Source organism: Pongo pygmaeus, chromosome 6 (genome assembly GCF_028885625.2).
Source record: "Pongo pygmaeus isolate AG05252 chromosome 6, NHGRI_mPonPyg2-v2.0_pri, whole genome shotgun sequence".
Lineage (NCBI taxonomy): Eukaryota > Metazoa > Chordata > Mammalia > Primates > Hominidae > Pongo > Pongo pygmaeus.
In genome coordinates, this window is record NC_072379.2 from 141,514,092 (window position 1) to 141,536,206 (window position 22,115).

General features: G+C 41.5%; 2 gene segments (V, D, J or C); both read left to right on the top strand.

Annotated features, from left to right (window-relative positions):
* The first annotated feature begins 6,424 nt into the window (after positions 1 to 6,424).
* Positions 6,425 to 6,934, top strand: LOC129041611 (T cell receptor beta variable 10-1-like). The segment is given in 2 exon segments: positions 6,425 to 6,480; positions 6,588 to 6,934. Coding segments are annotated over 2 exon segments (393 nt in total).
* An 8,343-nt stretch (positions 6,935 to 15,277) lies between these two features.
* On the top strand, positions 15,278 to 15,634 carry LOC129040081 (T cell receptor beta variable 12-4-like). The segment is given in 2 exon segments: positions 15,278 to 15,323; positions 15,423 to 15,634. Coding segments are annotated over 2 exon segments (258 nt in total).
* The last annotated feature ends 6,481 nt before the right edge of the window (positions 15,635 to 22,115 follow it).

Genomic DNA, 22,115 nt, shown 5'->3' on the forward strand with positions numbered 1-22,115 from the left:
GGATGATATTGCTTTTATCCATTTTCTTTATTTTTTGAAAGTTGAATTTGTGATTTTAAACATTAAAGATAATAGAAAAATTAAAAAAAAAATTTCCTCTTTCTTCTCTTTCTCTCTTTGGCTACCTACACCCTTTTGCCAGATTTTTAAAAGTTTTCAGTAACAATATTTAATATGAGTTCTACCCTTTTTATAGACTTATAAGCACACAACACAGTTTTATAATCTGTAGTCATAATATTGTACAGCAGATCTCTAGATCTTATTCATCTCGCATGATTGAAATTTTATACCCATTGGCAGCAACTCCGCATTTACCCCATTCCCCAGACCCTGACCACTACCATTCTAGTCTTTGCTTCCATGAATTGGACTATTTTAGATAACTCATGTAAATGACATTATGCAGATTTTTGTCTTTTTGTGATTAGCTTATCTCATTTAGCCTAATGTCCTACCAAGTATAGTGGTGACAATTTTACTTCTATCTTCCAGAGTTCACACGAATAGCTCCTTGACCAACTGTAACCCAGAATCATAAAGATAAAAGCATTCTTAGAAATACAACTTCTTGTCCTGGCTAAGTTGACTTAACACCACCCGGTACGGGATGGATTCTCCCAGGTTGAGGCATCTGGTCACATACCTGTTAAAACCTACCACGGTCTCCAGGCTCCACTTTTGGGGGCACCACTGCTGCCCAGGTGAATGTGGACACAACTTAGATGTCTCTGCCCTAGATTTTCCAGGCCCCAGCTACTGGCTTTTCTTTTAACCTGTGCCTGCAGTCTCCCTCCACTCAGACGCAGGGCTCTGCCTCCTGCTCTCATCTCCTTCCTGAGCTTCCACCCTGCTGGAGTTGCATGGATATCAGGGCCCCTGGTCAAAGTGCAGCGACCCACTGAGTCAGTGGGTGGAAGCTCACCTCCAGCTGCCTTCGGGGGCCCAGTTCTGTTATACCCCAAGCAAGTGCTCTGGTCTCCCTTCGGGCTCCACAGTATGAGAAATGCGCTTCATGGATTCACAGCTGACCCCTAGCTCAGTAATCTGATGACAAACTCAAAGTGAAACTCTCAGAGCTGAGGGACTAGCCCTGCATTTCTCTGATGAGGGTAAGAATACAGTGCTGTAGAGATGCCTTCTTCCCTGTGTAGACCTGGCCCTAAACAGGAAAAACCAGACAGGGTAAAAGTGCCCAAATATGTCTGAGAAGACTGAAAGAAAATTTCCTAAGAAAATCCTTCTCCTAACTTCATTCAGTTCCCAGTAAGACACACCTCACCCTCTGACCCCCATATCAGCTGAGTACCTAGGATATCACATGTCCTAGTATCTAACCCCACAGCAACTAATTCAGATACTGGCCTCTTTCCAACCTCCACAGATGCTCTTGCCAATAGAGTTTTCTTGGCCGGTCGCGGTGGCTCACACCTGTAATCCCAGCACTTTGGGAGCCCGAGGTGGGCGGGTCACCTGAGGTCAGGAGTTCCAGACCAGCCTGGCCAACATATTGTGAAACTCCGTTTCTTCAAAAAAAAAAAAAAAAAAAAATACAAAAATTAGCTGGTCATGGTGGCGCATACCTGTGGGAAGCTGAGGCAGGAGAATTGCTTAAACCCAGGAGGCAGAGGTTGCTGTGAGCTGAGATCTCATCACTGCACACTCCAGCCTGGGCAACAGAGCAAGACTCCATCTCTTAAAAAAAAAAAAAGAGTTTTGTCCTCTGACCACCAGGTCTATCTAGATATCTAGGCAGATTTAATTTATGATTAATTTGACCTCTTAATCCCATTAAAGGGAGAATGAAGAGCGTATGGTTTCAATGTAAAGTATATTTATTTTATTTTTAATGAGTTGGAACTAAGTAGTAAACTGAGGATATCACTCCATTACAGTCTTAAAACAACCCATGGTAAAACAAATCTCTTTACTAGGACTTTCTTTTTCACATTTTAGTTCCTAGTTACCCAGAGTCCAGAATAGTTAAGAGTTGAAGAGTCTCTCTATGACTGAGATGGTCTGTGGGGGTTTATAAATGAGCATTCACTTGTTGAACAAGCCTAGGGCCATTTTTTATGGAAGCCAGTTTGTCAGCTGGTCTGGGAATTTTTAATTTAAAATATGGTATGTTCTTTAACTTGAATAAGTATAAAGTCTACAAATATAATTTGCATATATAGGCTAGTGCCTGAAGATTTGGGTAGGACAAAAAGGAAAGAAGAGATAAGATTTGCAGATTTAGGAAGTTTCATTATATAAAACTTCAAGGGCTCCTGGGCTCTAATTTGTGGAGATACTATAATGAAAAAGAATAAAAAAATCGGAATTCTCTTCTGGAGCCTACATTGGGGTCGTCCTGAGAAAAGATTATGATATGAGGAACATAATCCATGGTGTGCTTTGTAGCCCAGAGTGCAGCAGACAGTTCTTGACTCATGCATTTGGGGATGAGACTGGAGACACTTGTGGAAGGTATGGGCCGTTGAGGCTGTGCTGTAGCCTCTCCAAAACCCCAGAGATGAATGTCAGACAAATATACTGCCACTATGAAGAATATTAAAACAAAAAAACCATGAGGAAAAGTTAGCAGAATTCATAAACACTCGCAATAGGCAGCCTGAAGGTTTAAAGTTTAGCATCATGACATATGACAGTTTGAAGAGCTATAGTTAAATGCATACAAAAGACAATTGAAACCTGAACAAGAAAAAAGAGACTCTCAGAAACCATTAGATAACTTTTTTAAAAGCATTGAATGGGATGTCTAGAAATGATCCCTAAAATGACTGAAAGAAAGCAGATAAATTGAAGAGCAGATTAGATGCTCATTGAAGAGATTATTATTGATTTCAAAGACAAATCTGAAGAAGTTACCCAGAACAATACAAAAAATTAAATGTATAATATGAAACAGAAAGAAGCAACAGAGAAGAAACAATGGAGGTTTCAGTTATATTCGAATACATGTAACATTTCATAAGAATTTCCCCTTTATTCTTATGTGTCATTGAAGTGTCAGAGAAAGAAAATAAGGAGAATGATATGAGGTGATATTGTGTGTGATGCTAGCTGAGAAATTTCCAGAGACAACTAAAGACCTAAAACCTGAGTTTCAAGAATTCAAATAAATCTCAGGTTAAATAGTTACCTCAGTGTTAAAATAGAAGAATATGAATGATGAAGACACAATTTTTAAAGCAGTCCAAGAAAGACAAATATCTCACAAAGGAATAGACTGAGACCAACAGGAACAGTGAATAAAGGGAATTAAAAATATCTATAAATGCAGATTATAGTCCTCATTCATCAAAGAGACAAGGAGACCTTAGCAGTTCATATTCTGACCCCTTGGACTGGTGACCTGAAATATATTTGGCTGAGTGTTCTTATTTGTAAACTGAATTCAATTTGCAGAGATTTTTTTTTTTTGGAGATAGAGTCTCGCTCTGTCGCCAGGCTGGAGTTCAGTGGTGCAATCTCGGCTCACTGCAACCTCCGCCTCCTGGATTCAAGCAATTCTCCTGCCTTAGCCTTCCGAGTAGCTGGGACTAAAGACACACACCACCAAGCCCAGCTAATGTTTGTATTTTTAGTAGAGACGGGGTTTCACCATGTTGGCCAGTCTTGCAGAGATTTGAGAGAGGTAACTTTAAAAATTAGAGTCATATAAAGTGTAGGTTCAAGAAATCTTAGGTCCCTATAAATTCTCTGACAAATCTCCAATCTAGCACAGTTATTTACTCTCTGAAATTCTGGTAACAAAGACAAGCACAGATTACTTTTGCCTGATTCAACCATGTTTCAGACACAAAGTCATCTAAAATGCAAATATAGTAGTCTGATAGTTCATTATGTAAAATTAACATAAAGAGTTGCCATTTAAGGAAATATGAAAATGTTACCTCTTATGAACTTCCTGCTTGATAACTGAGTCTGATGTGCATGAAGGTGTGGTGCTCCTAGAAAGATATGGCTTCAGTGCAATTGTCCATCATACAAGAGAGCTGATAGAAGAAGGCACAGCTTTCTTGGAAAGGAGACCACAGAGGAGCCTCTAGTGGCTTCCATGACATCCTTTCCGCCCACCTCTGATTTCAGCCTTGCTGCTGTGGACGGTGCCAATTCCCATTCACTTCTTGCTGACAGTGCCCTTCTGCAGTGCCTGCTTGGAATGTTGCTGCTTCCTGCTCTGGGGCCTTCTCTGATATTATCTGAATCCACTTGGGCTGTACTCAAAGACAGCCAGAGGTCCTGATGCTCCTGGTGGAACAGGACAGGGGGACAAAAGCTCCAACCTGCCCATTCATGCAGATACTCCAGAGAGCACCCTATGCTCTTGGAGGTCCTGATGGATTCCATCTCCTGTTGCCCCAGCACAAATAGAATATTGCACCTTTATCCTGGTTTCTCCCTTCCCTATTTTGTTTTCCTTGCTCTCTTACTTCTTCCTGGAATCATTTCCCAAATAAGCTACATGCACCCAAGTCTCCCTATCACAGACTTTGTCTTCAGAGACAGACTAAACTGTGCCAGTGATGAAATGAAGCAACCATCAAAAGACCCTACCTTTTGAAGGAGACAACTGTTTATCTTTTATTCGTACTGCTACCCATTCATTTAAAAAGCCTTATGATGATGTATATAAACTAATCTTTTCCAAATCCATGTGGATTCATCTGGAATTCCCAGCATTCTCTGAATGGCTCTCTGCTCCCTTAAAACTTCAAACCTATTTTGAACTGAATAAACTTTGACTCTGTTTACAGAAGTAGAATTTGCCTGGACTCAGATAATCATTCATTCCTTTCTTCATTCATTCAATAAACATTTAATGAATTATAGGTGAAGATTAGATTAAAGTTTTGTGGTGCACAAAGCTGATACATTTTAGGTAGCTCTTTGCAAAAGAGAATGCAAAATAGCAAAGAGTTGAAAAGACCCTGTGCAAGCGAGAAGGCCTGAGGTTATTCTTCATTGGCTTCATGGCAACTACACAGGTACTGTCCAGGTACTTGGGAAACACCAGTGCAAAAAAAAGACAAAGCTTCAAGTTGAGGTAGACAATTTTAACACATAATTGTTATAATTTATTATACTTAATAATAAATTAATTTAAAAGTAGAAGGATATATTCCTGGTAGGTGCTTATCTCCCCGGAGAAGTTAGAGTGTTGTTGAGAATATCAACATTCTTGGTAAATCATACCTGATTTAGGGAATGATCCTTAGAGCTCTGGAATTCTACGTGCCTTACCTTGCAAAATGAAGGTCCTGATCTGAAAAGTTTTTTTTTCCTGCCCTGGCCCAACCATGAGGATTGGCTCCTTTGCTGTGTGGCTCTTGGTCTCTAAGGATCAGGTGAGTTCTGGGCATAGATGGGAAAGTCCTTCCTGGGCTTGTCGGGCCCCAACCACGGCCTCCTGTGGGGGTGCTCATGGGCCTCCTCCCTGTCTCCACTTCTGATTCTGTGTCCTCTCTCACTGGAGCATGATTGTGGGAATTACCCATCCAGGTTGCATCAAGATGTGCAACAGATAGCCTATTGTATCTGAAATAACTATTGCAGTGCTATGGACTAGATGTGAGTTTTGCACCATAGCACATTTACAAATCCATCAACCTTCTCCCATTTGGTGAATATAAGATCTTCTGGATGGGAACAGAGCATTTTCTTGTGACCCTAGAGACTCCAGGCAGGTGTAGTTCTTGGTGAACATTTCATCCACATTCCTAATGAGCCTCCTCTTTTCTTCACAGGAAGTACAGTCACTCAGGGGACTTAGATGGTGCAGTGTTTGTGGCTTCACCTGAAGCAAAGGGGGAAAACATCCCCATGAGAATACACAGCAGCCTGAGCTTGGATGGTGACACTCCCATCAGGTGTAATGAGGTGCTACAGCATGAAACAAGTCTTCAAACGGTCATGACCTTGAACCTGGAACTTGGAACTTGGAGACTTTTCTGGATGTCATTTAACCGAGGGTATCCCTGTAGGCTGCCATACAAGTGTCCAGAGGTTAAACAAAGAGGAAAATAATTCAACTTGGAATTGAATTTTGTGCAGGAAGTCATAAAAGTCACCAGGACTGCTATGACAATGTTCTTTAGCCTACAGAAATATTCATAAAAGTGAAAATAGTATTCAAATAAAGAATTTTTCATGTTGGAAATAAAATATACATAGAAAAACAAATTCCCCTATTAAAATCAGGGAAAGAGCTCAGGAGTTTATTAGATTTCTTTCAAAATAGACCTAAAAATTATTCAACTCTGTTATAAATTATTTGTTCCTGTGGGGAAGATAAGGGGCGTGGCAGGTTAGCTCTGCAGTTCAAGCATTTAGCAGGGACAGTGACATCATCAAGTCACTGACAGCCCAACTTCAGTTTGCCCACAGCAGGGCTGGGAGACACAAGATCCTGCCCTGGAGCTGAAATGGGCACCAGGCTCTTCTATGTGGCTCTTTGTCTGCTGTGGGCAGGTGAGGGCTGGTCACAGGAGGGCCTCCTTCCCTGGAATTCCCAAGGCCTCAATGCAGCGGCATTGCATTGGGATGACAGCATCAATATCTGTTGTTCTCTATTACAGGACACAGGGATGCTGGAATCACCCAGAGCCCAAGACACAAGATCACAGAGACAGGACGGCAGGTGACCTTGACGTGTCACCAGACTTGGAGCCACAGCTATATGTTCTGGTATCGACAAGACCTGGGACATGGGCTGAGGCTGATCCATTACTCACTTGGTGTTCCAGACACTAACAAAGGAGAAGTCTCAGATGGCTACACTGTCTCTAGATCAAAGACAGAGGATTTCCCCCTCACTCTGGAGTCTGCTGCCTCCTCCCAGACATCTGTATATTTCTGCGCCAGCAGTGAGTCCACAGTGCCGCACAGCTGCCTCCTCTCTGTACATAAAGGGCAGTTAGAATGATTGAGGTTGCCTGTGCTCCCAAGTCCCAGTATTCATAGGAGTCAGAGAGCCCTGGCTAGCCTGGGGGCCATAGAGCAGGGGCCATATGACCCTTGGTGTTGAGGTCCATTCCTACCCCAGTCTCAGACCAACTGGAGGTCACCCCAACACCCTTAGCTTCTGCAGTTCCCTATTTCCTTTTGTAAAATGGAAAAGGCATCTTTAATTGAGATTCCTAATTTCCTTGAAAATTTGAAACCCACCATATTCTTCTCTCCCCTAAGGGCTGGGTGACTTTTCCATATACCTTTTCCCCTACCTTCTACTACCTTTCAACTCACAATCATAAATCTTTGCCCATGTGGTCTCTGCTCCTGGGGGGCCTTTCTTCTAAGGGCAATAGACCCACGAGGTCCTATATCATTAGCCATTTAGGTACCTCTTCATCATCATTTTGCACCACGTTTTCCCTGGCTCTCTGCTCCAGCCACACTCCCCTACATGCAGTTATTTCTTCATATGTATCCATTGTTTTCCACCGTGGGGATTGTTTACATAAATTCTTTCTTCTGCACTGAGCATACATACCACCTACTTAGTCCTACATCTCTACTTCATTTCTTAAATTAAAATGTATTTCAGGCACACTTGCTCTTAATTGTAAAAAGCAAAAAAGAAAGTTTACTAGAAAAATTTAAGAAAAGTATTTTATGCATTCATTTGAGGGATGACTTTTTTAGAGAAGACAAAAAAAGCCACAAGCCAAAAGAACAACATTCATAACACTGGTTGCATTAAATTGTTTCAAGCCAAAACACACCATAAAAAATAAAGTTAAACTACAGCCTGGGAAAGGCATGAGGAATGCATACAAACGATGAAAAATCAGTGTGACAGAGAACATTCAGTGTAACAGAGAACATTCAGAACATCACTGAATACCTGTAGCTCCTCCCTTGCAGTTGGAGGGTTGGGAATATGTCACCAGGTTCTGAATAGTGGGATAAAATGATGTCAGCTCATTTCAAGCCTGGCCCTTAAAAATATTCTGTGGCACTGTGTTGAGGGTCTCTAAATGTACTCCCATGTTTAGAGTGTTGGTATATGGCATAGAGTTGTACTCATGGCTAAGATTTATTAAAGTGTCATAGTAAATACTCTGCAGCAGATCATATGGAGAAAACACACAGGCAGAATCTGGAGGAATTCACATGCAGGCTTCCTTATGCTCTCTTCCTCCCAAGAGGGGTCACACAGAGCTCTCTCCTCCCAGCAGCAAAAATGCATTAACACACGTGCAGTGTATCTGCCAAGGGAGTCCATTACAGACTTAACACCCAAGAGGTTTTAGTAGAAGCTGGTCACAGAGGCACCTACTTTCTAGCATGAACCAAAAGTCTAGATCCCAAAAGGAAATCTGATGTTCAGCATAATATTATTTGCAACACCAGCCTAGGAATGATAAGCCACCCCTGTCAGTCAGGAGAAACTTTACATCAGTTCAGGGCACTGTTCACCAGCCAAGTTCCTAGATGTCAGAGTCCAATCTTGCAAGCAGGACTTTCTAAGCACCGCAGTCTCCAGCCTCCTGTCAACTCTTGTGCACAGACACTCTTCAACTCTCTTTTGCCACGTCCTGAACTTGGGAGCTACATGGTACAGATTGCCTAATGATAATATGGAAGCAGCCTGGCTCACTGAGTCAGAATTTGGTGGACAATCACAGAAGAAAGCTGCTCATGCCACACTGGGCTTTGTGGTCATGGGAAGTAAGACTTCATAGAGCTACGCCAGTGAGATTTTAGGATTTGTTTTGTTTGTTTTGTTTTCTGTAGCACAGCTGTTCTTGTCTAAGAGAATTAGTATCTAGAATGAGTAAAATATTCTTATTACTTAGTATTAAGAAGACAACTCAATAAAAATAGCAATACTGAGTCTGAGTACGCAATTCACACAAGAGTGAACATAAGTTAGCACTAAACATGAGAATAACTTCTCAATGTTACTTACAATCAGAATATTGCAACGTGAAACAGTAAATTATGATTTCAAAATTACTAGATTGGATACTTTTCCAAGGAATGACAGTCCTACATTTAAGTAGACATATGGGCTGGTGAAAATTGTTCGTATATTTATTACAAAAGATAATTACAACTACATCAGAAAACCCACTGTGGGATATATTGTGACAAACCACATTTCCGGAAAATTTATCAATGTATTTAAATCACTTGGGTTCCTTTCACTGTCTTTAAGTTCAATAATGGAGAATGCAACTGTCAGTGTTTTTCCTATTTTGAAGGTAGTCTTTCCATCTTTTAAAAAGTATGATAAAATGCATGTAACATATAATTTCATCACTTTATTTTTTAAATGTACAATTCAGTGGCATTAAGTACATCCACCTTGTTGTGGAATTATCAGCATTATCCATTTCCAAAATTATTTTCATCACCCCAAACAGAAACCCTGTACCCATTAAGAAATAACTTCACATTCTCCTTCCTCTGGCAAACTCTAATCTATTTTGTATATGAACGAATTTGTCTATTTTAGATAATGTATTTATATGAAATCACGCACTATTTTTTTCTTTTGTTTCTGGCTTCTTTCACTTAGCATAATGCTTTCCAGGTGCATCCACATTGTAGCATTTATTAGAACTTCATTTCTTTTCATTCTCAATAATATTCCATTGTATGTATATAACACATTTGTTTATTCATTCATTAGTCAATTGACATTTGGGTGGTTTCCACTTTGTAGATATTGAGAACAATGGTGCAGTCAAGATGGTCCTGAAAATATCTAATTCCTTGTTTTCAATTCTTTTGGGTCTATGCCTAGGAGAGGAACTTCTGGGTCCTTTGGTAATCCTGTTTCTTTTTTTGAGTAACTACCAAAATATTTTTTTGTTGCAGCTGCTTGATTTTAGATTTCCACCAGCAATGTCCAGTTGCTTCACAACATTTCCAGGATTTGTTATTTCCTTTTCTTTTTCTTTTTTCTTTTCAAAAATACGATGATGATGATGATTACTATTTTTATAGCCATCCTAGTAAGTGTGAATGATATTTCATTGCCGTTTTGATTTGCATTTCCCTAATGACTAAAGATGTTAAGTGTCTCTTCTTGTGCCTATTGGCAGTTTGCACACCTTCTTTGAAGGTAATATTTATTTTATTTGATTGTGTTTTTAGAGTCTCTATTGACTTTAGATTTAAGCTGGTATACTGTGATGATACTAAAGGAAATTGAGATTGAGATTAAACTTCTGTTGGGCTATTTGTTGTGGCTAGTGTTTTTAGTGCAGTACTTCTGAGACATTTTTAGTATACTGTAGAAGAGAGAAATAAGTAATTTTTTGATATTTCTGGGAATTAGATTTTTTTACAAAGAGAAGAGAGATAAATAAGAAACGGGAAGATGAGGAAGAAATCTGTGGTGCTGATTTGAATTGGAGTTATTAATGTGAACTTAAGGTTTTAAAGATTATATATTTCCTAACTTTATCCAGAGAAGGGTCTAAAAAACAATACAAAGTAAATTAACGAATGGCTATATTTGCTTTTTGTTTGTGCTCCCCAGTAACAATAGGTACATTATTTTATTCCATAACAACTGGTTTCTAAGAACTTAGGCATTTGTGGAGACAATGATGTTACTGTAGGAACTGCCGTATAAGGACAGGGATGTCCCTCCTCCTCCTCTCCTGTTCACAAGGACCCTGAACTGGCAAAGCTCCCATCCTGCCCTGACCCTGCCATGAGCACCAGGCTCCTCTGCTGGACGGCCCTCTGTCTCCTGGGGCAGGTGTGTCCTAAGAACACCATGATCATCCCATTGGAAATTCCAGTGATTACTTCAATCATTTCTGTCTTTCTATTTTCAAATTCTGTCTTTTTCCCCAACAGAACTCTCAGAAGCTGGAGTTGTCCAGTCCCCCAGATATAAGATTACAGAGAAAAGCCAGGCTGTGGCTTTTTGGTATGATCCTATTTCTAGAAGAAAACCTAGGCAATACCATTCAGGACATAGGCATGGGCAAAGACTTTATGACTAAAACACCAAAAGCAATTGCAACAAAAGCCAAAATTGACAAATGGGATCTAATTAAACTAAAGAGCTTCTGCAAAGCAAAAGTAACTATCATCAGAGTGAGCAGGCAACCTACGGAATGGGAGAAAATTTTTGCAATCTATCCATCTGACAAAGGGCTAATATCCAGAATCTACAAGGAACTTAAACAAATTTACAAGAAAAAAACAAAAAACCCCATAAAAAGGGGGTGAAGGATATGAACAGACACTTCTCAAAAGAAGACATTTATGCAGCCAACAAACATATGAAAAAAAGCTCATCATCACTGGTCATTAGAGAAATGTAAATCAAAACCACAATGAGATACCGTCCTATGCCAGTTAGAATGGCAATCATTAAAAAGTCAGGAAACAACAGATGCTGGAGAGGATGTGGAGAAATAGGAACACTTTTACACTGATGGTGGGAGTGTAAATTAGTTCAACCACTGTGGAAGTCAGTGCGACGATTCTTCAGGGACCTAGAACCAGAAATACCATTTGACCCAGCAATCCCATTACTGGGTATATACCCCAAAGATTATAAATCATTCTACTATAAAGACACATGCACATGTATGTTTATTGCAGCACTCTTCACAATAGCAAAGACTTGAAACCAACCCAAATGCCCATTAATGATAGCCTGGATAAAGGAAATACGGCACATATACACCATGGAATACTATGCAGCCATAAAAAAGAATGAGTTCATGTCCTTTGCAGGGACATGGATGAAGCTGGAAACCATCATTCTCAGCAAACTAACACAAGAACAGAAAACCAAACACTGCATGTTGTCATTCATACGTAGGAGTTGAACAATGACAGCATATGGGCACAGGGACAGGAACATCACACATCAGGGCCTGTTGGGGAGGGGGTCAAGGGGAGGAGGGATAGCATAAGGAGAAATACCTAATGCAGATGACAGGTTGATGAGTGCAGCAAACCACCATGGCACATGTATACCTACATAACAAACCTGCACGTTCTGTACATGTATCCCTATATAACAAACCTGCACGTTCTGCACATATATCCCGGAACTTAAAGTATAATAAAAAATAAAATAAAATAAAGTTGATCAGAGAGCAGAGAGTGAACATGGAATTTACTTCATTCCTGCACTGTCATGACTCATTTGTGCCACATTTTGTGAGCACACCTGAGGGGCAGGGGTCAGAATTGGAGGGAGTCACAGGTGTGTGGCTATCATCTTTTCCTACTTAAACCCAGTCCCCTGGAAAGGTGCTTGGTTCCACATTTTCCATTTGGGGGAACTTCCCTAAAGTGATACACTGGTTTTTGTCTTTCTATTATTTGCCAAATGTTTCTTATGGGAAGGGAAATACGTTATCTTATTTAGTCTTCTCTTCATCTGAGGTTAGTCTCTCTTCATCATCACCCTTTCATCCTGGCTACTGAGAAAAAAAGTAGATACTTTTGATGCTTTTTCAACATGCACTAAAATCAGTGGAGAACTTTCTTTCCTTACAGGGTTGGCCTGTAGTTTGCAGGGGAGAGAGAATGGATTAAATTCTGATTCAGAATAGTGTCGGTTGGCCTATTTGCTCTCCTATCTGAGCACTGTTGGTTGTTAATATTAACACTGATATTTTATCTCCACTTGTCTGACTTCAATGTCCATCTCTCAGGTGGTTCCATCTTAGGCCATAACAACATTAAGATTGTTTTCTGACCTTCTAACACCAACAAATCATAATTCCCATATCTCCATGACTCAATAAAGCAAAGCACAAGTCCCCTGTGTCCTGGCAAGAGAGCAGATTTGTGCTGTTTCTGCCCACTGGCCACAAGGAGGCACTGTGGCTTTGTTGTCATCAGAGTCAAATGGGGAGGGGCGAAGATGGCTCCCTGGAAGATTCTTAAGGGAAACCCTGGGGTTGGCCCTAGATTCAGGGAGCTGGGCTGCGGATATCTGGAATGAAGCCTGGGAATGAAGGAATTAGAGACCAACCAATTTGCCTGTATTGGTATGGAGATGGGTTTTTCTCTAAACTGAGCTCTGAATGGGGCTGAGTGGCAGGTGTGTTTGCAGTGGATATACCTCCGAGCTCCCTTAAGATGTGGAGGCACAAGGAGCCGGGGTGGTGCAGGGCCCATGTTCTGGGCTGGGAAAGCGGAGAAGCAGTTTTCACATCACAGGAGCCTTGGAGAGCCTGGCCCCAAACCCCCAAACCGGCTCAGGCCAGCCCCACCTGCTCTGTTAAAAGTAGAAGGAAGAGCAGGGAGAGACGGAGGTGCTACCCTGGACCATCGGAGGGACCCTGTTCCCCAGTGAGGGGGCAATCACAATTACAACACCAGCAGCATATACACTTATTAGGCAGACACCAGGGTGGAGTAGAACAGAGTTTTCTCTACCAAGACCTTTTGCTCTCAGCAGGAAAATGCCCCAGTCTATTAATAGTTTACCTCTGCTACTCACTTCAGACTCCTGTGTGTCCCCTGGAAGAAGGTGGGGTCTGGGTTGAGATAGTGTCTTTTCTTTTGGCTTGAATTAAAGTTCGTTCCATGTGACTCGTTCATTTGCCTCTACCTGTATTTTGTATCTAGCTTCTGCCTCTTGTATTCACGTGTGCCTTGGACACTATAAAGTATTTGATTTCTACTGCTGCTGTGACGAATTACCACTGATTCTGGAGGCTTAAACAAAATACATTTGCTTCCTACAATACTGGAGGCCAAGAGTCCAAACTGAGTGTAACTGGGCCCAAATCAAGGTGTTGGCAGGGCTGCATTCTTTCCCGATGTTCTAGGGGAGAACTGTTTTTCTCCCCTTTTCAGCTTCTAGAGGCTACCAGCATTTTTTGGCTTATGACCCCATTCAATCTTCAAAGCCAACAGGGACTGACTGAGCCTTTGCTTATGCTGCATCACTCTGACACTCTGTCCTCCCTCTGCCACATTAGGACACTTGTGACTATATTGGACCCACCTGGAAAATCCAGGACACTCTCCCGGTATGAAGGTCAGCTGATTGACAACCTTACTTTGTGTGTAACTTTAATTTTTCTTTTACAAGTAACTTAACACATTCCTAGGTTCCACGGATTAGACCTGAACATGGTTGGAGGGCCTTTGTTCTGCCTACCAAACCTAGGAACTTGGTAAGAGGGAGGAAAACAAAATGATCATCTGGAAACCAGACTATTGACCACCGTTTTACATCCCAGGCCTAACAGACACAAAAAGGGATGGAGCCCACAAGGAAACAGACACCTCAGGTCTCACAAGCTCGTCTGCAAACTATTTGCACCTTAGGATCGGCAAGTACTCTGGGGTGCAGGGGACTCAGCAGTATGCCTCTGTGCCAACAGCAAAAATGTGGCCCTAAACTGCTCCTTCTTGGTTAACAATTAACCTAGTTGACCAACCCACAGAGCAGAGGCTTCTCTCAGCTCTGTATACTCTACACCCTGAGAGGAAGTCGGTTTCTGAGATGCAAGACTCTTTTATAAGGAAAAGGCCAGTTGTAAAGATCAAGAAACTTTGAGCTTTGCTAGAGGTAAAAATAAGATGTAAGTCAACTCTGGAGCATTTAATTTCCAAATGTTTATGAAAAAGACAATCTTCTTCCTGTTTTATTGTATGGATAGAGAATGAGAGAGATTCTGTACTCTGGGCTTTGCAAACTCACTAGAGTTCAAGAATAAATACACTCAGAGAGGTCTTTCACTGCAAAGAAGAGCTTTGAAATCGAATGAACTTTCAGGATATCAGTTCGCCTCCTGCATCTCTAACAATGCAGTTGACACGCTTGCTCTTCCTAGGGAGCTCAGGGGCCAACTCCTAACTCACTTGTGGATAATTGAAGTGCATTCAAAGGAGTAGGAGCACAGAGCCATCAGGGAGAGGAATAGGACAGTTTGCAGAGAATCTGGCTTGCTGTAAGACAACGAGTTCATCTTGAAATAATTGGAGTATGAGGTGCAGATGAATATAGTTGGCAAGATCCTAGGTAAGATATACTATAGAGAAGGCTTTATGAATTGGTAATATCAAGACAAATCCACAGGGAGCCTCCGTAGGTATGCATTTGTGTCTCAGATCAATTATAGTTCAGTCCTGCCTGATTCATCTCCCAGAGATGCAGCCTCCACTTAAATAAGGAGCTTTCAAATTGGGGGTGGTGGCCCATTCAGTGACATCACTGACAGATGCATCTCGTGTGGATAAAATGTCACCAAATTCATTTCTTTGCTCATGCTCACAGAGGCCCTGGTCTGGAATGTTCTGCATCTGCTCTCACTCTGCCATGGGCTCTTGGACCCTCTGTGTGTCCCTTTATATCCTGGTAGTGAGTGAGTTCTCCAATATTTATTATGGTCATGCTGGACCTCTGTCTAGATGACTCCTTATATTTTCCTTATTCTGTCCCCCAATTCTGTCTTCTTTTATAGCACACACAGATGTTGGCATTATCCAGTCGCCCAGGCACAAAGTGACAGAGATGGGACAATCAATAACTCTGAGATGCGAACCTATTTCAGGCCACAGTGATCTTCTCTGGTACAGACAGACCTTGGTGCAGGGACTGGAATTGCTGAATTACTTCCGCAGCCGGACCCTCGTAGATGACTCAGGGATGCCCAAGGATCAATTCTCAGCATAGATGCCTGATGTATCATTCTCCACTCTGAGGATCCAGCCCACGGAACCCAGGGACTCGGGCCTGTATTTCTGTGCCAGCAGCTTTGCCACAGCACTGTAGAATCTCCCCATCTCTGTGCAGAAACCCTGATGCTTCCTCTTCTCCCCACAGCTCTCAGCAGTCATGAGAAAAGTCTTTCCTGCTCCCCTCTCGCCATAAAAATTAAGTGGGTTTGGGGCATGACAAAGACAGAAGATGGTAGGATATTAACATAAAAAAATCATGTGTAGGGGATAATGTAGAAAATGTGTCTTGTGAATTTCTCACTAATTGTCTAAGGAGTCAGAATTCACAGGCATGTAAGATAAACCTTAATTACCCCCACTGTAGGTTTCCTTGCCTCCAGGTATTTGCCATCCGCATTAGCAAGCTGAGAGCTCCTGAGAATGGCTATGTCTTCTGAACTAGTCTGCCCTCTGCATTCTATTTTCACTCTAAGCTGTGAACAGAAATTTCCCCCACAAGTTTTCTTGATTGTAAAAGAAAGTTCTTTTCTATGGCACTACTTATAATGTTAATTTCAACTTACCATTTATATAGGGATTTTGCATTGCACTTAAAGAGTAAACCTCCTGTGGGTAATACAGGCAGTGACATAGGTTAGATGTAAGCTGCTCCTCCTGGACTCTAGGGATCTATTTGTCTTTATCCTGCTTAAGGAGAGCCAAGTCCTAGCTGAAGGCCTGTGCCAACTCACAGGACACTGACGTGGTCTCTTCCCCTGCCTGCTTGGAGCTATCCACATGTATACACACAGGGTGTCTAAAAGCACACAGGCCTGGCCAGTCTTACTTTCCTCCCTGATGCTGTGTCCTGGACACGCATATCTATATATTTTTTCTGGTTTATGCCGCATATTTCTACACAGCACTTGCAATTCATTCTGAAGAGTTATAATTTCTTCTTCTATAGTAGTACTTACATACTGATCACTTCTCAACCGCTATCAGGGTATCATTGGCAGTTGTTGCAAACTATTCCTATATTTTGAGTGCCCAAGACAATTTGGGTTTACCTGAGTTCTTCCATATAGGCCTAGGTTTCACTTGTCATTGTCTAGTTTTGTTATTTAAAGGCCAAGCCTTTCAAGATCACAACAGTACAGAATAAAATTCAGGAATTTGTTTTTTTTTTTTTTGAGACGGAGTCTCGCTCTGTCGCCCAGGCTGGAGTGCAGTGGTGCGATCTTGGCTCACTGCAGGCTCCGCCCCCCGGGGTTCACGCCATTCTCCTGCCTCAGCCTCCCGCGTAGCTGGGACTACAGGCGCCCGCCACCACGCCCTGCTAATTTTTTGTATTTTTACTAGAGACGGGGTTTCACCATGTTAGCCAGGATGGTCTTGACCTCCTGACCTCGTGATCTGCCCGCCTCGGCCTCCCAACAGGATTTTTTTTAATGTACGTTGACAGACCTACTCTGTGTTTATCTATTGTTCTGGTGTCTCCCTTGCTCTTTGGACTTCTCTTTGCTGCCTCCAGATCACTTTCTTTCCTCCTTTTTTGAAGCCCAGCTCCTTACACACATGACATTAGAACAGGACCCTTCTTTGCTGCACTTCCTTTTTTCCCTTCAGAACTCTCTTCTCATTCAGTCCTGTCTGCTACTAATCCTGTCATCATCCTGTCTCATCCTGTCTCATCCTGTCTGTGAGACTACTCATCTCACAGACCATTTTTACATTGGTTTGCCTCCTCACTTTCTTGACTTCCTCACTTTTGAAGATTTTTTTTAACCTACATTTTTTTTAAGAGTTGCTTCCATAATTATACTTAGTATCTACTGAATAAATGCATGTCTTCCTCAGCTTGGAGATTTCTGAGGGTTGCAGCTTTGTCGAATATTTTATCCATTAATCCTAACTTTGTATATTAGACAAGGAAGGTATTAAAAATCACACGTTTTAAATCAGTAAATCAATAAATATATTTAAAGAGACAAATGCAAAACAAAATTGTTTAGAGCTGTTGTTCTGGGCTGAACTACAAATAGACTGTGTAAGAAATAGTAAAATCATCTGGTAATTTCAACTTGTCTTTAGAATCTTTGGCCGGAACAGCTCCAGGCAAATCAAGGGATCATAGGTGGAAAGAAAGACCAAGAGGTTAAGGAAGTGAGAACTGGCTGGGGTAGCATTCTTTACCCTAAGGTTTTCAAAGATAATATCAAGGTCCTCAGTTTATTTTTAATATTTTTTGAGAATGAAAGGAAATTATGCATATGACCCAAGCTATACACAATAAGGAAACTGACACATGACTTTGGTGAGATGGAATTATATTAAAGTTCTGTGAAACTCACAAACTCATCTCATGCTGATTAGAAACTGTGATTGGCAATGCTGTGTGTTACAAAAAATAAATTAAAAGTGATTCCTTTAAAAACATTATTTTTTTAAAATCAGCATTTTCCATGAATGGGGGAAAAATTAAATACTATCGGATTTTGGTGGTGCAAGAAATAAAAAAGCTTGGGGGCTTCCAGGACTCCTGACCCAGCTGGCCTTCCTTTCCCAGGCCCATGTCTTTTAATGTGCATTTACTCAGGGAAAGGGAAATGTGGCTGTGCAGGAAAAGTTGCAATTTAGAAAACACAGGCTCAAGGGCTGATGTGAGGCTCCCAGAAGAGGGCAGGGCACTGGTGATCAGAGGGGATTAGAGGGCATGCTGCTAGGGTAAGCTGTGCATCAAAAATGGTTCCTTTTGTTTCCTTCAGCAGTTAATTTTTATTATCATTGTTACTTTAGTTGTCCTCCACATCTACTTCTTTAGTATGGCTGGCTACTTCTCTTTCCAACTCTTCATGCACTACCCTGGATCTCACCCTAGGCAGAAACAAATCCCCAAACTCTCACCAGCTGCGCTCATGAAACAACACTTCCTGGCAGGCTGTGATCTCGCCAAGAGCGATCAAGTTGATCAAGCTATAAACTGACTTCATCACTAGTCTAAAGAGCCGTGGCAAGAACAGCTGCAGGAGAAACCCTAATTACAATGGGAGGAGAGACATAAGGATTTTAAAGCAGTTTTCAAACTAGTCCTTCTCAAGAACTAAACATATAAGGGATCACTGAGAGCTGTCTCTGATGTGGGTTAAAGAGAAAAGAACAGAAAAAGACAAGGTTCTGTTGCCTGCTCACTGCTCCTACAAATCTCCCCAGAGGTGATTGTAGACCTGCTACAATTTCCCTTACTTCACTGTGACACCACCTTTCTTTTTTCGTTCCTCCTCCCTGTGACTTAAACCTCTCTCCCTGCCCTCCCCATCTCCCTTCTTCCAGAAAGTTCCTCTGCCATTCCCAGAGACTTGCAGAACACTGGGGTTTGAAATACATTAAATAGATCTTTTTTTTTAAATTAATAATGATCTCTGTTAAGTAACAAAGCTTTCATATGTGAATTGTGCACAAAAAAAGTTATAGTAAACTTCCGAGATAATGTTAGAAGGCTTATGTAACGATCAGGTTAGCTTTGATGAAGGAATTTGGGACTCAGGCTGAGAAGACAAGATAAGTTAGTAGACAATAAAATGAGTTGATTTATTCTGTAGTAGTTGGGAACTTGTTTAAAAAAATGGAGAAAGAAATTGTTGAAAACCGTAACTCCCTCAAGAGGTCTGGGAATCCTGTAGCTTACATGGAATAGAAACTGAAAGAGAATCACTTGAACCCAGGAGGCAGAGATTGCGGTGAGCAGAGAACATGCCATTCCACTCCAGCCTGGGCGACAAGAGCGAGACTACATCTCAAAAAAAAAAAAAAAAAAAAAAGCATGATCAAATTTGAATCATAGCCAAATCTTACAAAAATTTTATGTGAAATATTTAATTTTGCAAAAAAAAAATTGTTGCAATGACCTCCAACCTTGTTCACCTTTTTTTATCTTCAGTATGTCACACAGAGTTTGGCACATAATAGATGATAAGTAAATTTATTTTGACTCTATTGAGTAAATGACAATAATATTTCACATTCTCTCAATATAATAGTTGAATTCTATGTGTACCTTCTTACTTAGCAGGGTTTCACTTCAAAAGGGGCTTCGTCCTCCACGTGAAATATAATGGAGAGTCATTATGGCTAGTCTAAATTTTCCATACAACTTCTGCAATATTCCAAGCAAATGTGTTTCCCCAGTCAGGATTAATGACCGATGTTACACAGTATCCTAACCGCATCTAAAGCTGGAATTTGCAAACATCCTTTTGGAACAAAGAAATTTATGTTATAATAATATTTACCCAGTCTCATGATCCAGTAAAATAAATTCTTCACCACAACCACATTTTCCCAAAACCACATCTTTATAAGGCTGGAAACATCATCATCTCAAAAAGCACCCTAAAACACTGTAAGAAAAATTCACCGTGCTCGGTAATAGAATCTTATCATCCTTGCAATAAGAAGATACCGTGTGTATGAGTGTGAGTGTGAGAGTGTGTGTGTGTTTATATGTGTGAGTGTGTACACGTGTGTGTGTGCATTTTCTCATGGAGACTCATCCACATGAAAATAGTTTCTCTTTGGATTTCATTACTAAGAGGCACTGGGTCATTGGTGGAGCTCATAGGCAGTTCTGGGGAGTGACAGGAAATGTCAGACCACTCAATCTGCTAAGTTATAGCTGATAGGGTTGTTTATTTCAAGACTTTCTATAAATTCAGAATTAAATAAGAAAAAGCCCAGAGACCTCCATTATAAAATGCACTATCTAAAATTCTGTAAATAATGCAAGTACAAAATATGAAGAGATATGTGTCTGATCAATCAAAAGGAGACATGGAATACTGTGTTTCCAGGCTGGATCTGCTTGATCTCTTCAAACTGTTTTACTTTATGCCCTGTGTTATTCAGGGTTCTCTCTTTCATCTTATCATATGAATTGCAATTATGTAACATTTATTAGCAATCAAAATATTGGTTAATGCACCCTTTTGTCTCCACTGGCTAAGGGTGGATTTGAAGATCAACCCTAAATTGGCCTGCTTGGGAAAGCATTGAGGTTGTGTGTGTGAGAGGGTAGGGTTTGTAGCAGCGGAGATGCGGGAATCCCTGTTTCTCCTTTGGACAATCTTGAGCACATCAGGTCGGAAAGTGTGCATCCATGAGACTGTGGACAGTTGGCCACGTGGAGGCGCTGTGGCTCCACAATGCTGCGGGGAACCTTGGAGAGCGGTGGGAGGGTGACCCAGGAGAGGAGGGCTGAAGGGAAGCCCTCCTCTCTGGCTTCAGCCAGAGATGTCTGCTGGCATCAGCGGGGCAATTTGAGTTCAGAGTGGATCCTGAGTTAAACACTGCCAGAGAAGGGTAGGGGTGCCAAAGGCCTCAATTTGCCCCAAGGAAGAAGTGTGTCTCTGTCTGTATGGGCAGTGGAGGGTGCTGAGGCTGGGGTGTCAAGGGCTGGGGAATGCTTCTCAGGGCAGGGACAGGGTGGGCAGGCATAGGAAAGTAGGGCTTGTTGTGAGCATGTAGGCACCGTGCTGCACCTGCCCCAGCTTTCATTTAGGGGCCCCACAGACCAGGAATGGAACATGGAATAGCAGAGCCTGAGGCCTGCCTAACGATGCAGTGAGCTCACAGTGTCCTGCAGGGCCAGTAACTGGAAAGGCCAGTTTCCTATGGAAATGCCAGAAATATTCCTGCCCTGACTGAGTCTCAGGATCTGGTGGCAGCCTTTCCCACGCACTCTCTGCTTCTTCCTTTTTTTTTTTTTTTTTGAGGGAGTCTTGCTTTGCTCTGTCACCCGGGCTGGAGTACAGTGACTTGATCTCAGCTCACTGCAGCCTCTGCCTCCTGGGTTCAAGCGATTCTCCTGTCTCAGCCTTCTAAGTAGCTGGGATTACAGGCACCCACCACAACGCCTGGCTAATTTTTTGTATTTTTAATAAAGATGGGGTTTCACCATGTTGGCCAGGCTGGTCTCAAACTTTTGACTTCAAGCAGTCTACCTGCCTCGGCCTCCCAAAGTGCTGGGATTACAAGTGTGAGCCACTGTGCCCAACCCCTCTGCTGCTTCTTTATGTGATCTGTTTTAATTCTGACAGAAATCATTCAAAATATGTATTATCTTACCTGTTTATACATTTGACTGAAGCAGCTTTCCTGGGTCTCACATACACTTAGATGGAAGAAACCAGACCTGGCGTTGGATAGATCAGTAGTAAGGTGACTGTATTTAACATCAACCAATTATGCATTTCAAAATAGTGAGAAGAGAGTATTCAAATATTCCTAGTCTAAAGAAAATATAAATATTTAAGATAGTGCCTATCCCAATGACCATGATTTGATTATACAAATGTATCAATGATCACGTCTACCTAAAAAATATGTACATCTAATATACATCAATAAATAGTGAATTAAAATAAAAGATAACTGGCTGAAGCCTGTTCCTCCAACACCTCTATCCGCTGTTCCCACTCTGCAGATTTCCCCTCTCACCT